This window comes from Nycticebus coucang, chromosome 3, assembly GCF_027406575.1.
Source record: "Nycticebus coucang isolate mNycCou1 chromosome 3, mNycCou1.pri, whole genome shotgun sequence".
NCBI classification, from domain to species: Eukaryota; Metazoa; Chordata; class Mammalia; order Primates; family Lorisidae; genus Nycticebus; species Nycticebus coucang.
Genome location: NC_069782.1, coordinates 106,369,612 through 106,385,737, shown reverse-complemented (window position 1 = coordinate 106,385,737; position 16,126 = coordinate 106,369,612). Strand labels below are relative to the sequence as shown.

At 37.5% G+C, this 16,126-nt stretch overlaps 1 protein-coding gene across 1 annotated transcript in view; it reads right to left on the bottom strand.

Annotated features, from left to right (window-relative positions):
* Window positions 1-3,449: 3,449 nt before the first annotated feature.
* The window catches only part of TMEM26 (transmembrane protein 26), a 45,733-nt gene continuing 33,056 nt past the window's right edge, over window positions 3,450-16,126 (bottom strand). The window contains exons 5-6 of the mRNA XM_053586373.1: window positions 7,349-7,425; window positions 3,450-4,741 (exon numbers count right to left, since the gene is read on the bottom strand). Of these exons, the coding sequence (XP_053442348.1) occupies window positions 4,320-4,741; window positions 7,349-7,425 (499 nt within the window). The 3' untranslated portion in view covers window positions 3,450-4,319. The remainder of the gene's footprint in view (window positions 4,742-7,348; window positions 7,426-16,126) is intronic.

Here is a 16,126-nt window from a genome sequence, read left to right as displayed (position 1 = left end):
TTAAACTGTAGTGTAGGAAAATCTGTCAATCTATTCTTATGTAGCTTCTATCTTTCCCATCCCCCAAATGCTAAAGTCACATTACATATTTTCTGCTAATATTTATAGTTTTCATTTTACATTTGGATCTATAATCCATCTGGAATTTATTTCTATATATTGCATGAGATAAAAATCTAACTTTATTTTTTCCAGATGGATTGCAAAATTTCCTAACATCATTTGTAAATTTGGTCAGCCTTTCCTCACTGGTTTGAAATGCCACTTTAATCATAGTCTAAATAGACTAGTTTCATTTTTTAAATGGGGGCTTACAAACCGTAAAGAATTACGGTAGAGAACAAAGACATGAAAAGCAGGCAAAAAATAGACATTCAGATCAAGTTCTGCTATTTAATGTATACTGCAAAATACAAAGGTCATTCATAGCAAAATAGTATAAATATACACACTTCGGAGAAAATATACTTACATACTTTTTGAGTATGAAAGATTTCAAAGGATGAATACCCATAAAATATAAGGCTGCCGCAGTTAATTATTCAAACATTGTTTCGAGTTCCTTCCATCATATGGAAAGTTATTTGAAGCCTCAAAGCTATAAACATCCTCCAGCTGCCTCGTTTAACCCCAAATCAGATGCTTCTGAAAGTAGATCAGAATGTCCACTAAGTAAAAAAGTAAAGTCTGAAATTAGAAAAAAAAAGTATCAATCTCCTTTTCCCCTTGTAATTCAGAACTATTTGGGTTTATTCATTTGCATCTCTGAGTCTCTTCAGTATATTTCAACATTACTCTTCCTTGGCATTGGAGGAGCACTGAAGTACACAGAGGCCTGGCTTTGGCAATTCTTTAACAGGAGACTCAGGTAAGACTCATGGGGACTAAGTGCCAAAGATAGTAAGAGCCAACCGTTCAACGCTGAAACCTGGGTGGAAATCCTAATGCTGGTGCACCTCCAATCCCTGCCTTTCTAAAGCTTTGAAAAGTTTCTATTAAATAACAAGTTAATAAGTAATGTTATAATAAAAAATCATATTTCTTGGCTGTATCTTTATGGTTTTTAAAAGGCCTAAAGGGCTGTGCATGTGTTAGTAGAACTACAACAGAGATAAGGGTAAATTTGTGCAAGACTCTTCCCTGGAAAATGAGAAATAATTATTATTATGTTTATTTATTTATTTTTTTTGAGACAATGTCTCAAGCTGTCACCCTGGGTAGAGTGTCGTGGCGTTACAGCTCACAGCTACCTCAAACTCTTGGGCTTAAGCGATTCTCTTGCCTCAGCCTCCCAAGTAGCTGGGACTACAGGTGCACAATGCCCAGCTATTTTTTGATTGTAGTTGTCGTTGTTGTTTGGCAGGCCTGGGCTGGATTCGAACCTGCCAGTTCCGGTGTACATGGCTGGCACTCTAGCCGCTTGAGCTATAGGCACTGAGCCAGAAAGAATTATTATTGACAAATTCAAGATTTTATTTTTTTAAGCTATAAAAGAATAGTCAAAGATAAGATAGTTTACCAATTTTACCACATTGAGTCATGTCCTTAGACACATCCAGCAAAGGTGAAGAAAACCCACAAAATGGTCAGCACAGTTTCATTAAAACACGTACATTGTGTGTGTTCACGAGCAGAATGATGTGTCTTCAGGAAGGAGGTTTAATTAAGTTTTAATCAAGCAATTAAATAACAACAGTGGCAACAATAACAACATCACCAGCAAGCACACATCAGGCACTTTCTTCAGTGGAGTTGGGCAGTTGGTCTGTTGTGTGTCTGGGGTGAGGAGGAGCAGGAGAGAGGTATGGCTCATGTCACGTTATAGATGATGTGAGTCCGTTATCTTATTGCAAATACAATGTAATCAAGTCCCAGGATGTCAACTTGTGGGAGGTCACTTTATAACCAATACCAGGATGTTTTAAAATAAGATGTTTAGCAGCTGCACTAAGAACATACAATTAACTGAATACATTTTTAACTTTTCATCAGGAGTCCTAGGCATGATACAACCTGAACTTAGAGCTTTATAAAAATAAACTAAATGAATACAGATTTTTTTTTTCTGTACTATAAAAAAAAAAAAGCCAGTCTGAGAGAGTGGGAGTATTGGCAGTTAGATTAACAAATGCTGCCCTTAGCAGATTTTCCTGGAAAATCTTGCCCAGCATGTGTTTATTTTTATCACCATCCACCGCCAAGACAGTCCTGGGTGATCTTTGACTTCCTGACAGTCTACGCGAAGCTTGATTTTGAACAGGTTTTTTTTTTTTTCAATTTTTGAGGCCTTCAGAGGAGTGCTAATTACAAAATACTTTTATTTTAAACAGTAGAAACTCATTCATGAAGCCAAGCCAAATCTCAGATTTGAAAGTATTTAAAATTATCTTTGCAACAGCCGTACTACTTTATACTTTATCTATTTTTAGAGGCTCAATGTTTGTTTTGCTAGAAGAAAAAAATTAAAACATAAAAAGTATGCCACGAGCAAATCTGCAGTAATCAGCCGCACATACATGTTGGGAGAGAAAATATTCAACATAAAGCAGTCAACATAAAAACAGATTCTGCTGAGGCATTTTTATAAATAGTGGTTATTATTTTGCTTTCAATTGCTAAGCATTTTAAATAACATGCCCTTAAAAGTTGTCAAGTTCTTTACTGTACATAAATACAATTTTCTGATCTTAACTTTCATACAGTTATTATGGAAAATTATAAATGTATTCCACCAGTTTCATGTGTCACTTTCCAATCATTATATTGTTAAAATTAGAAGCATGAGGAAGAAAAGAAATAAAGACATATAACTACACGGACCTGGAGAAGTCACTTATTGAAAAATATGCATTAGTCTGTATAAAACCAGAATTTGTCTATAAAAACCTGGTATCAAATGTTCTGAACGGACATTATGTCGCACAGAGATTTGCAGATAAAATTGTCCCAATTGATTGCTGACAGGTCATACTCAATTAAGGATACACTCTGCCTTAAGTGTCCCTTTGAATTCCTGAGCATACTATCACAGGAGGAATTACGCTTTGAACCCTAACCGAGCAGTTTTGCAACTGTTTGCCTTGTGTAATTACTGCTATGCACCCAAGCACATTTTCACACTGCATCTTCTAAAGCAAAACCACTTTAAAAGGTTCTGAATCACCTCCATCTGGAAAGCACAGAGGTACACAAAGGGAAAGTGTGGCTACTTCAATACTGAGGAAATTAAGACTTAATGGGGGAAAATAAAATGAACTGCCTGCTTCCCACCATGCAGTGGCACATTCCGACCCGGTCACTCATCACAGGGCTGTTGGGTGTGGGTGGGGCCCATGCTTCCTCCATCACCGTGTTCCCGGAGACCAAAGGCCATCTCCAGCAGTGGCTCAGAGGAGCTGCAGCTTTGTTCACGACTGCTGGCAGACACCAGAAACCATGGTAACACTTTGCAGGGCCTGAAACACCTTTATTCACTGCCTCAGAGCCTCCCTGCATCAGCCCACAGGATTCGACTTGGCAATGTAGAAAATGGTAAAGCGAGGTTCCGGAAAATACTGGCGAACACTGCTAATCATGCTCGGAGTGGAAATTGTGACTTTGCTAGCATTTTCCCAGTATTTCCTGCTTTGCTACCAGCAGATATGTAACCGAAATGGCTTGCTATGAGTTTTGCAGTACCCAAGCCAAAAGCAGTAAAATGTCTGTAGCAGCGTAGGCACCATGACAGATACCACATCAGCCCAGAAAAACGATTTTCCTGGGAAGCAATGAATAGGGCTCTCTAGGATACGGAAGCCGGGCAGAGATTTTCACGGCTGCCAGCCCACAGTGAGGTAATTTTAAAGGCACTTTTCCCTTCGTTTGTTCTGCAATCACTGAATGTACATTTTTTGATGTCAGAGGGACATTGCAAAAAAGATCAGACGAGATAGTCTGACAATGAAGCCAGAGTTCAAAGCTTCTCTATTTTCAGGTAACAGCCGCGACACTTTGTCTGCACTAAATCTTTCAAGGGCATGTCACTATAACCCTGCCCATAGCTTTTTCAAACAGTTCAAGACAAACAAATCACTTAGTCGTTGAACAACTATAACATCTGATACCATCACACAGAAGTTGTAGTGAGAGCCACTAATCAAAGTTCCTTCCCTTCAGTTGAAAAGAGAAAATTCTTTGGCTTTAGTTTAAGATCACCTTTTTTATGTTAGTCTTTTGAAAATTATGATATGCCAGATTTGGAAAAGAAAAAGAAAGAAGGCGATCCTATCTGTAGGAAGATCCAGAAAGTCCCAGGTCCTAGCTGCACGGGTATCTAGTATCTACGGCGAGGGCTGGGAGTCATCAGAGGTGACAGGGGTGGCCCTCAAGGGAAGCACAAGGCCTTCCTGAGGCTCCCTCTGCCAGTCCCGGGGGGAGAGCCCACTTTCAGAGGACAGCCGTGAGCTGTGCTCCCTTTTGGGGTCATCTGCCTGAGTGTAGAGGGAGGCACGGGCCCTCGTGGCCAGCGCCACCAGGTGGTACAGCTGCAGCACCACCACCAGGAAATTCTTGGCAGCAAAGAACGCCAGCATCTGATTTATCACTTTGTAGTAGGCCATCAGGATGACACGCACGACAAGGAAGGGACCATCTTGGATGAAGATGCTGATTCCGATGTTCCACAGATCAGCACTATATTGGCAGAAGAACTGGCTCGGGAATCCCCTCACTGTCACAGTCAGGGGGCATTCAACATTCTGCACTGAAAACACAAGACAGACCAGTTACCATCTCTCTCTGGGATGTAGGACTATCAGACAGAATGACACAGGACAAGTCCTTGACAATGGAGGCTGTGCTAGTGCACAATTGGAAATGACACCATAGTTTAATTCTGGTGGAACAAATGAGAGCACCCTGCCACATGGTTTCGGATCATCTTGTTGCTCAGGGGAAAGCATAAGTAAAAAGACTACAAGGAACAAAGAACAGAGGACTTGCCCTGTGTGGTTGGGTCTGGGATGTATGGGTGGCACAGCAGTGTGCTGCAGGCCCCAGGTCAGGCTGGGCTCCCTCGCTGGGAGCTGCAATTTCTAGCAGTGAGGTGCTGGCCGAGTCACTTAACCTTTCTGGAGCTCACTCAGTGTCTTCTTTGACAACTGGGATAAACAATGACATCTGAGAAGACAGAGGCCTCATTTTGCTTCTATTAGAATAACAACCCCAACTTCTCTCCACTCCCTTCCACTATCTTCCCCTTAGGATCACGGCGCCAAGGGCATGTGTCCCAGATCACGCTATATCTTCTCTTCAATATCCACCTACTTACTGATTAGTCATATGTGTAAAGTGCACTGTGAACTTATTCTTATGTGTAAAGTGCACAGTATCCACCTACTTACTGGTTAGTCATATGTGTAAAGTGCACTGTGAACATTCAAGGGTTTATTCAAATTCAAACTTAATTCACATTGAACATATTTTTCTAATGATGGAGGGTAAGGGGAAACCCAAATAAATTCCATTTTTATTTTATTTTTTCCTAATCCCTTATGCTTTTATTTCACAGTTTACAAGAAAGGCTGGATATAATTACGGATTTTCCAGTTGAACTAAAGGAGGTCCAATCAACAGATGAACCTTTTGTTTTAATTTCTAAAATGCAAATTTAATTCAGGGTCAAGGGCAGAAATAATCCTTTTATAATAACGAAGCTTTCCATTTTGGAGTTTTCAAACAAAGAATGCCTTTGTCTACTGGATCCTGTGAAGATGATGAAGCTGCTTTGATATGGGTGAACATAATGTACTGTTTGTTGGAAAATACAATAGCGATTTAGTCAGAAGTAACATTTGGTCTTTGGTTTTCAAACAGCTGCATAATATGATCACCCCCGAAAGTTTACAAAATTTCTTTCTTGAATAAAAATGTTCTTAGCAAGGCTGTAAACCGCAATATACAGGAGGGTGAGGATCAGAGAGTGAATGACAAAAGACAAGCTGATATAAGGTCAATAATAGCCTTTCCTGAGAAGGTAGGTCAGGAAATGGCTCCCAAAGGACCTCCTAAGGGTATGACTTCATATTTAAAGTGAAAGCACCTAACATTCTAGGTAGACAGCAGCTGACCTATGAGCACAAGATCTCTGGGTGTATTGTTAACCCATATTTGTTTGTAATGATTACTCAGTGATTAGATTTTGCATGTTTAAAAAAGTCGCACAATAACTCTGTATATTCACGTGACAATTTTCTTTCGGAAATTGGATGTTAAGGTCTGAAGTGGCCTCAGGCTTCTAAGCCTATGACGTGAACTAGGAAAGACTAAGGGAAAAGTTAAATATGCCTGTCCTAAGGATTAATTCTAATCCTGAGACCTTCAGGTAGGATGGCATTACAAAAAAAAAAGTCAGACTAAGAAAATGTAATTATTAATGTCTAGATAATTTCTCCAGAGTAAAGTGGACTCCAGGAGAATTCCAGATCAAAATTGCAGGGTTCCAGTAAGTTATGGGATGACTTAGGACCAGTACTGTCTGTCCAACTGAGCAGTAAAAATGACAGCGAAAATGGTGTGTATCTCTGCTGCCCAGTATAAGGAATTTGTGGCAATTAGCCCTTAGCGTTTGAAATGTGGCTAGTGTGACTAAGAAACTAAACTTTTAATGTTATTTAATTTTAAGGAGCCACATGTGGTTGGTTAAGGTGCCACGTTGGCAAGGCAACCCTAGACTATTGCTAGTATAAAATTCCTGGAAAACAGTTTCCTTCATGCAGAATCTTAGGGGGATATATGCTTTTGGTAATGCAAAACCAATGGGATTCCAAGGACCACGATTGAGAGAGATTTTAGTTTTTCATTTTTACTCCTGAAATTTTTACTCCTTCTCTGAGGTTCAATAAATGGGTCTGGTAAAGTAGTGAAAATGACCCCTGGCAATGTTAGGAGATAACACTTACATGCCAGCAACTAGCTAAACACTTTACAAACTATATCTTACTGTGTGCTCAGAAGAATCTTCAGCCCTTGTTGCTACAACCATCATCCCTATTTCATGGATTAAAAAACTGAGGCCTAGATGTAGTAACTGATGTTCAGGAGGTTTTACAAATCATAACCGATGGAACCACCATCTGGAGTGAATATAAAGCTATGTGATTATCCACACAACTGTTTTAAGCTCACCATATACCAGACTGGTTCCACTCATGACTTTCCTGAGTTTCAATCTACTTCCCTTCAAAGCTGAACGAGAATGAACACTGGGATAACAGGAAAACAATCCTCTCAATTTCTTCCTTAGCTTTACCACAGTTCATAACCAAGAGTTATAACTTTCTTTTCTTTGCACAAACATCAAGACTCTTACCTGCCAGGTCAAGTGGAAACTGCACCATGCTCCAAGTCCATATAATAAGAATAGCTTTGACCAGGCCGGGGTTATTCCTACAATACAGACAGAAATATAAATTGCAATAGAAAGTATGATCAAATGCAGAAGAGGGAAGTCTTCCCGGCCCGTACTTGAACATGTACCTAATAATCCTCTTGTGAGTTGCCACAATATCTTCATGATATAATAAATCCATGAAAAAAATCGCACATGATCATAAAAGAATAATAAAGAAGAACTGAAAAATAAACAATCTAAAACTTAGAACTCAACACACGCCTCGATTATACCAGGCCTCTTGGTCCCACACGACTCTCTTTAACTTCACAAAATCATGGCAGAGACATGCTTGAGGAAAAAGAAAAAGGTAGATATGGGCATGGATATTCAGAGGGCTGATTTCAAGAAATTCCAGGGGAGGAAACTAATAATTATCCTAAGATTCCAGTGGTCTAATTGAAAAGACATCTCAGAATTGTGCTCAGAAACAAAGAGTTCAGATGTAAAAGGAAACTGTCCTCAGGTAGAAAAAAATAAGAGAGAAAATAAATCCAATAAAGCAACATATTTCCACCAGATGCTGGGGTGTAAGGCAAAGAATATGCACGTTTCATTCACCACTGTATTCTCAGTGCTCAGAACAGCACCTGCCAATTAATGGGCACTCAGCACATATTTGTGGAAGGAATGGTGAAATGTATAATAGAAGGATGCGAATGTTACAGATCCGGGAAAACAGTCACCAAGACTAAAGTTAGACATAGAATTTTCTAGAGATAGAATAGAGATTATAGAAAGGCAAAGGCCATTAAAGAAAGTCACATTTAATTTTAGCAAAAATACAAAGGAAGTATCAATTTGAGCTCAGTGGTATGAGAACAGATTTTGTTTCCATCTTCAGTCAAGAGGGATTTTCAGATTGAAGAGGGTTGGAAAAGCATCAGGGAACAGTAATTGAAACCAAACTAAATGAGGTGATGGCAAGGGATATCTTTAAATGCTTCAAGTCTTGAGGCCATGAAAAATTAAATTTCAAAACTCGGAGAGAATTTGTAAATAAGATTTCTAAGCCATCAGTATCTGTCTTAGCAGTTAATGGTGGAGACAAGGTTGGTGACAAAAAAATGAAGTCCCAACTTTCAAAACGAAGTAGAAATATCTCAAAGTACAAAAGGGACATTTACTAATAATCCTGAGTTAAATTATATATGTGATTCTTTAAAAGATTTCTGAGAGCCCTTATAGAAAAAAAGACAGTAATTACTAAGAATCGGTACAGGTTGTCTGAGACAATTGTACTCAACTAAGATTATTTCCTTTTTTTTTAAGTGGTCATATAAATTGATGATAGACATTTGGATTTAAACAGGGCTTCTGAATAAAATCTCCTACAGTCTCCTTATTAACAAAGTTAAGAAATGCTCTGGGTGTGAGAACTGTGTGGTGGATTTCCTAACTGTGTAAATGACACCCTAAAGGGAGCTCTCCGAGGGGCTGCTGCAGGCTCTGCCTTTGACTTTGTACTCCCTCACATTTCAGCCATGACTTGGTTGATGGCATTGATGGGAGGCTTCTCAGATGCACATTAGATGTGGTGCTTAGATAGAAAACCAGTACCCCTGCAGATACAATACAATCAGGATTCCAAAGGATGTAACTGTAGATTAGGAGAGAATAGGATAACAGACAGCATTTCACAGGAGCTATGAAAAAGGCTCAAGGATTTTCCCTTACTATCATCTAATTATAAGTCCATGGTGTGACATGATTGACGATTTACCAAAATCAAATGCAATCATGGGTTGCTTCAGAAGACATACAAAGTCTAGAATTTTAAGAGGAAATGCCTTGGGAACGCAGACTATAACTGTTTCCTCGTCATAATGTCAGTGTCTACGCTCAGTAGACCTTCAGTAAGCGCCTGAATTTTTAAATAATGTTTCTGAACTCAGACTTACATGCCAGGAATTTTTCCAAATGCTTAACTCTAGGATCACACTTAATTCTCATACCAGCTCAACAAAGCAGGCACAATTATTATCCCTCTTTTACCAATGGCATAGAGACTTTAGAAAATTTGTGCAAAGTAATGTGGTAATAAATGTTGGGAGCAGAAATCAAAACTACATAGCTGATTTTAGCGTCCATCCTTTCAACCATTACACTCTACTATTTTCATGAATGAAAAAGAAAGTTTTAGCTATGCTTTGTTCTACAATGTTCGGGACATATCTAAAATAATTATGGTTTTGGTGCTTCACATTTTAGGAAGAACATAATGAATCTGCGTGTACCATAGGTGAAAGACTAGGACGCTGAGGGATCTCAGAGCCATGTTACATGTGGGATACTTCAGGAAACTGAAAATTAGAGAAAATTCCTTAAAACCTTTAAGCTTCTGTACAGCCAAGGTGACAACAACCCAAGCAAAGAGACAACCTACACAATGGGAAAGGATATTTGCACATTTTGAATCAGACAAAAGCTTGATAACTAGGATCTATAGAGAACTCAAATTAAACCACATGAAAAAAGCCAACAATTCCATATATCAATGGGCAAGAGACATGAATAGAACCTTCTCTAAAGAAGAAAAACGAATGGCTAACAAACATGAAAAAATGTTCATCATCCCTATATATTAGAGAAATGCAAATCAAAACCACCCTGAGATACCATCTAACCCCAGTGAGAATGGCCCACATCACAAAATCTCATCCATGCTGGCATGGATGTGGAGAGAAGGGAACACTTTTACACTGCTGGTGGGACTGCAAACTGTACAACCTTTCTGGAAGGAAGTATGGAGAAACCTCAAACACTCAAGCTAGACCTCCCATTTGATCCTGCAATCCCATTACTGGGCATCTACCCAGAAGGAAAAAAATCCTTTTGTCATAAGGACACTTGTACTAGACTGTTTACTGCAGCTCAATTTACAATCGCCAAAAGGTGGAAACAGCCTAAATGCCCCCCAACTCAGGAATGGATTAACAAGCTGTGGTATATGTATACCATGGAATACTATTCAGCTATTAAAAAAAATGGAGACTTTATATCCTTCGTATTAACCTGGATGGAAGTGGAAGACATTATACTTAGTAAAGCATCACAAGAATGGAGAAGCATGAATCCTGTGTACTCAATTTTGATATGAGGACAATTAATGACAACTAAGGTCATGGTGAGGGGAGGAAAAGCAGAGAGAGGGAAGGAGGGAGAGGGGTGGGGCCTTGGTGTGTGTCACACTTTATGGGGGCAAGACATGATTGCAAGAGGGACTTTACCTAACAATTGCAATCAGTGTAACCTGGTTTATTGTACCCTCAATGAATCCCCAACAATAAAAAAAATAATAAAATAAAATAAAGATTAAAAAAAAAAGCCTTTATTTCATATGCTTTGAGGGCTATAAGGTGAAGAGAAGTTGAACTTACTTCTATGACTTTTAAGAGGCCAACCCAGGCTCAAAGTGCTTTAGTGTACCTCTCAGAATTCAAATTGCACCAGAATACAGGAAAGTGTTAATAACAGTACCTCTAACTAGAATAAGCTTGGGCTAATATATCCTCTATTAGCAAAATTTTTCAAATAAAACTCTACAGAAACACTTGGGGATGTTTTGAAGAGAATTTTTCAACAAATAATAACACAATAAATTTTTCATAAAATGGTCACCTTTGAAGTTTCCCCTAATCCCAAACTTCAATATTTGTACCAAAAACTCAAGTGCAATTTGTCTGCAAGGCAGTAGAAAGCAAAGCCTGGGTTCTGGGGCCAAGTGACCTGGACTTCAAATAGAAGCTCCAAGCCTCACTGAGATAGGATGTGAAATTTTAATCTCAGATTTATCACTTACTGTTCATATGAATATGAACAGTCATTTAACATTTATAAGCTTTAATTTACTCATTTACATTATAAGAATGACAAAAGCTACTGGAGTTTTTATGATAATTATATTGACTACATTATTTAATTATGTTAAACATTTAAAGCTCTTAAAACAATACTTGACACAGGCTATTATGATCTATCACTAGAATTCACTTATTTTTTATTACATGCAATCTTGTGACTTTTTAAATTTGTCTTTTGTCTGATTGTCCTTTGCTTATTAAATTGTGATAATGATAATAACTAACTCACAGTGTTAATGTAAAGACTAAATAACTTATTAACCTAAAGTCCAAAATTCTTGGCATACATCAAGTGATAAATATTAACTAACAGTAACAGTAATCTTTTTTATTATTATGTCAACGTGCTTTTTAAATTCTTTGCCTTTATTTCATCACCTTATGAAGTAGAAATAAATAATAGCCTACCCCTAGATCTACATAAGGCTAATTTTAACCATACAATAATGAATGCATGTATTATCTACAAGTACAAAAATATGGAATAATGGGGATGTTGAGAAACATTAGTAAGATTAACAAAAGCAACTTTGGAAAAGTAGGCCAGAAAATTTCTAAAGCAGGAAAATATGAATTTTTAGATCACACAGTAAAAATACTCAAGAAGGTGAAATGTTGTAACATAAATAAATCACTGAGCTTAAATCATAAACATTCAAGATCTGCAAAGGAATTCTGGAGTGGATTTATCTACCACTGTCCCCTATGTGCAATCTGCCGACACAAGTGTCAACTGAGAAGCATGTAAACAGACTTGATGGACTTGATTCATAAGGAGACCTAAGAACCTGAGAAGTAAAATTATTCATGTGAGTATCACTGTTCTAGTTTAAAAAGTGAGAGTATAAAAGACTGGCATTTGGTGGTTCGGTACACTCAATCTGGTGGGTAAAAATTAGAAATAAAAAGTCATGTTTGCCAATTTGCTTAACTATTTCTTTTTGCAATTGTAAACACTCTTGTAGACAAGAGAAAATCAGTGAACAGAGATAATCTATTTTTTTAATTGACAGACACCTGTAAAGAAGGAAAAAATAATGAGAAAGAATGTACACAAAGTGTTAACCTATCCTGTAAGAAATGTTCCACCAAGCTAAACAAATAAAATGAAGAGAAAACACAATATAAACATAGGAAGATTCTTTGTTTGGTCAAATACTCACGGTAAAATACCAGTAATGTAAACAGATTTCTTCTTTTTAATAAATGATTTATGTTAAAAAAGAGACTACACAGAGTGATCTTCAAATGTGTAAGATGACCAGTGAACTCTTCTTGGCAATGATGTAGGAGTCTGAATTGTGAAAATGTTGGAGGCTGGCTGTAGCAAAATGAAAAGGTCTGCAATACTCTCTCCAACACACATATATACTACTGAAAAAATTGTCAATATTCACCATTCAGGACTCTGGAAATCATCCAAAGGCAAAGAACAAGTTGGGTAACATTTATTCATGAAAAACTGGCCGAAATTTAGGAATTCTACAGTGTTCTTTCCCATGGATATTCCCACATCCCCAGCTTGACTGTGTTAAAACAAAAATTACACTATTAAATAGGTAAGGAAGAATTTACTCAAGACTATCGCAATAGGGGAGACAGACTGAACTTTGCTAAAACAAGAGATGGGAGCATTTTTAAGCATTGGAGTGAGCTAGTGAAAAGTCCTGCAGAAAGTTAAAGGTTGCTTAATGTGATTAGGACATTTGTGTTTGTAAATTGGCACTTATTAAATTAGGATCCTACTATCCCACAGAGATTGGGATACAAGGGTTCTATCTTTTTTATTATTATTAAATCATAGCTGTGTACATTAATGTGATCATGGTGCCGGCACCATACGCTAGTTTTCATAGACCGTTTGACACATTTTCATCACACTGGTTAACATAGCCTTCCTGGCATTTTCTTAGTTATTGTGCTAAGACATTAACATTCCACATTTACTAAGTTTCACATAGGGTTCTATCTTTATGCTACATTTTAAAGAGATGCCTCTCAGGTCCTTGAGAAAGATATTGTTGGGTTGTAAATTGGCAAAAGGTTAGGAGATTTATATCTCAAAGAGGTAGAGAAAGAATTTAGAATATCAAGTTTTCTAAAATAAATGCTGTAAGAAAAGAGAAGTCAGGAAAAAACCTATCTAATGTTTATTCAAGTTCTGAAATCTTAAAGGCCATATTGATCAATCACAGTGGTAATTTTACCAGAGAAGGCTTGGCAAGGAAGACCCGAAACCCCTTGAGGGGGCTGACTTGATTTGGAGTGGAGTATGAAATCTCACACGCAAAGATGTGGTCAATAAAAGTAACAAACCTAGTTAGGAATGAATCAGAAAATCCTCTTTGAAGTTGCAATCCCAGTTGCAGTGAGTGATAAACTAACTCTTAAGTTTAATTAAGAGATTATGAAAGTGCTATAAAAGGGCTAGAGTTCTCTTATATGCTTAGCTGACTGAGAAATTGCAGCTTGTTCAGGGAAGACCCAAGAGAACCCAGTGGAAATTAAAAGATAAGGTAAACATGAAAATTTCCTGAACCCTAAATGTGCTTTCCAATCCATACATAGATCATCAGGTGTAGAAGTCACAGGGCTCAAAGTGTTTAATCACACTCTTTGCCCCAGTCATTGGCTGACCTTAACCAATATAGTTAAAGGTATGATTGATAAGATGCCAAGCTAAAGATAAAGTTAATTAAGAAAAGAACACCTGAGATCCCAAAGGCTGCAATCCAATGGGAAGTAGATTCTTGAGATTAAGAAAAAGAGAAGCCTAAAGTGGTGGGGCATGAGGGAAGCCTGAAGATAATATATTTTTACAATATATTACCCAAAATGTCCAGCATTCAACAAAGTATATGACAGGCAAAACCCAGAAATATGTGACCTATAATCAGGGAGAAAAATAAAAATAAAAACACAGCCCAAAGAAACTGACTTTAATGGGCTTAAATATTGGATTTAGCAAAAAAAGAAAATGAAGATACTATTATAATATAATATAAGATACTATATATGTTCATAGACTTAAAGTAACTTTCGCCTGTAGTCCCAGCTGCTCGGGAGGCTGAGGCAAGAGAATCGCGTAAGCCCAAGAGTTAAGAGGTTGCTGTGAGCCGTGTGACGCCACGGCACTCTACCCGAGGGCGGTACAGTGAGACTCTGTCTCTAAAAAAAAAAAAACTTTCATAAATTAAAAAAAAATCTGATGGCAATGATTCAACAAATAATCTAAATAGAGACACAGAAACTATATAAAAGGATTAAATAGAAACTAGAGTTGAATGAGAATTGAAATGAAAAATTCACTAGAGGGACTCTGCAATTTGACTCTACAACTGTATTTGAGATAGCAGAAAAAATACTCTATGACCTGGAAGGTAAACAAATGAAAATTATCCAATCTGAAGGACAGAGAGTAAAAATAGATTGAAAAAAAAATTAACAGAGATGCACACACTTACAGAACACAATCGAGAATTCATATTTCTTAACAGGCATCCCAGAAGCAGAAAGAGAGGACAAAGAAGAGAAAATATTTAGAATATAATGGCTGTAATTTTTGAGGAAAATACAATTTTCAGATACAAGATCAACAAAGCTATAGGAAAATTAAAAACAAAGATCCACACTTAGACACATCACAGTCAAACTACTGAAAGCTAAGGAGAGAGAAAACCTTTCAAACAGCAAGAAAAAATTGATTCATCATTTATAATGTAAATATAGGTGAGTTCTCCTAAACCCCACACTGTTCAAAGGTCAACTACATTTGTTTTTTTGATTGCATATTATAATCTTTAGAGTAACCACTAATAAAGCAATTCAAAAAATCTATAGGGAAATTGAAACTATCAAATTAAAAATGTTAGTATAACAAAAACAGAAAAACAAAAAGGCAATAAAGGAGTAACACAGGAATGATAAAGAATGTGAGACATAGAGGAAAAACAAATAACAAAATGGCAGCTATAAATCAACCCTATATCAATAATTGGATTAAATATTACTTAACTAAACACATTGTACCAGGTTGAATAGTGTCCCCTAAAATTTCATTTCTACCCACACCTCAGATGTGATCTTATTTGGAAATAAGGTCTTTGCAGATGTAATTGTGTTTAGTTGAGGTCATACTAGTTTAAGGTGGTCTCTAATACAATGGTTCATGTCCTTACAAGAACAGGAAAAGAGAGAGAGAGAGAGAAATAACACTGGACAGAATACTATGTAAAGAAAGAAAAAGAAATTAGAGTGATAGGTTTCTAAACCAAAGGATGCCAAAGACTGCCAGTAGCCACCAGAAGCTAGGAGAGAAGCATCAAGCAGATTCTTCCTCAGAGCCTCCAGCAGAAAATGATACCTTGATTATTGAATTTCTGGCATCTAAATTTGTGAGAGAATAAATTTCTTTTGTTTTGAGCTACCATATTTATGGTATTTTTTATTTCTTTTTATTTTTGTAGAGACAGAGTCTCACTTTACCGCCCTCAGTAGAGTGCCATGACCTCACACAGCTCACAGCAACCTCCAGCTTTGGGGCTTATGCGATTCTCTTGTCTCAGCCTCCCGAGCAGTTGAGACTACAGGTGCCTGCCACAACGCCCGGCCTTTTTTTGGTTGCAGTTTGGCCGAGGCTGGCTTTGAACCTGCTACCCTCGGTATATGGGGCCGGCGCCCTACTCACTGAGCCACAGGTGCCACCCTACTTATGGCACTTTTTATGGTAGCCTTAGGAATCTAACATACATTTAAAAAAAAAAAAGATCATACTCATTGGTAAAAAATGAAATGCAAGGTCCAACTATCTGCTGTTTATAATCAGTATAGTTTA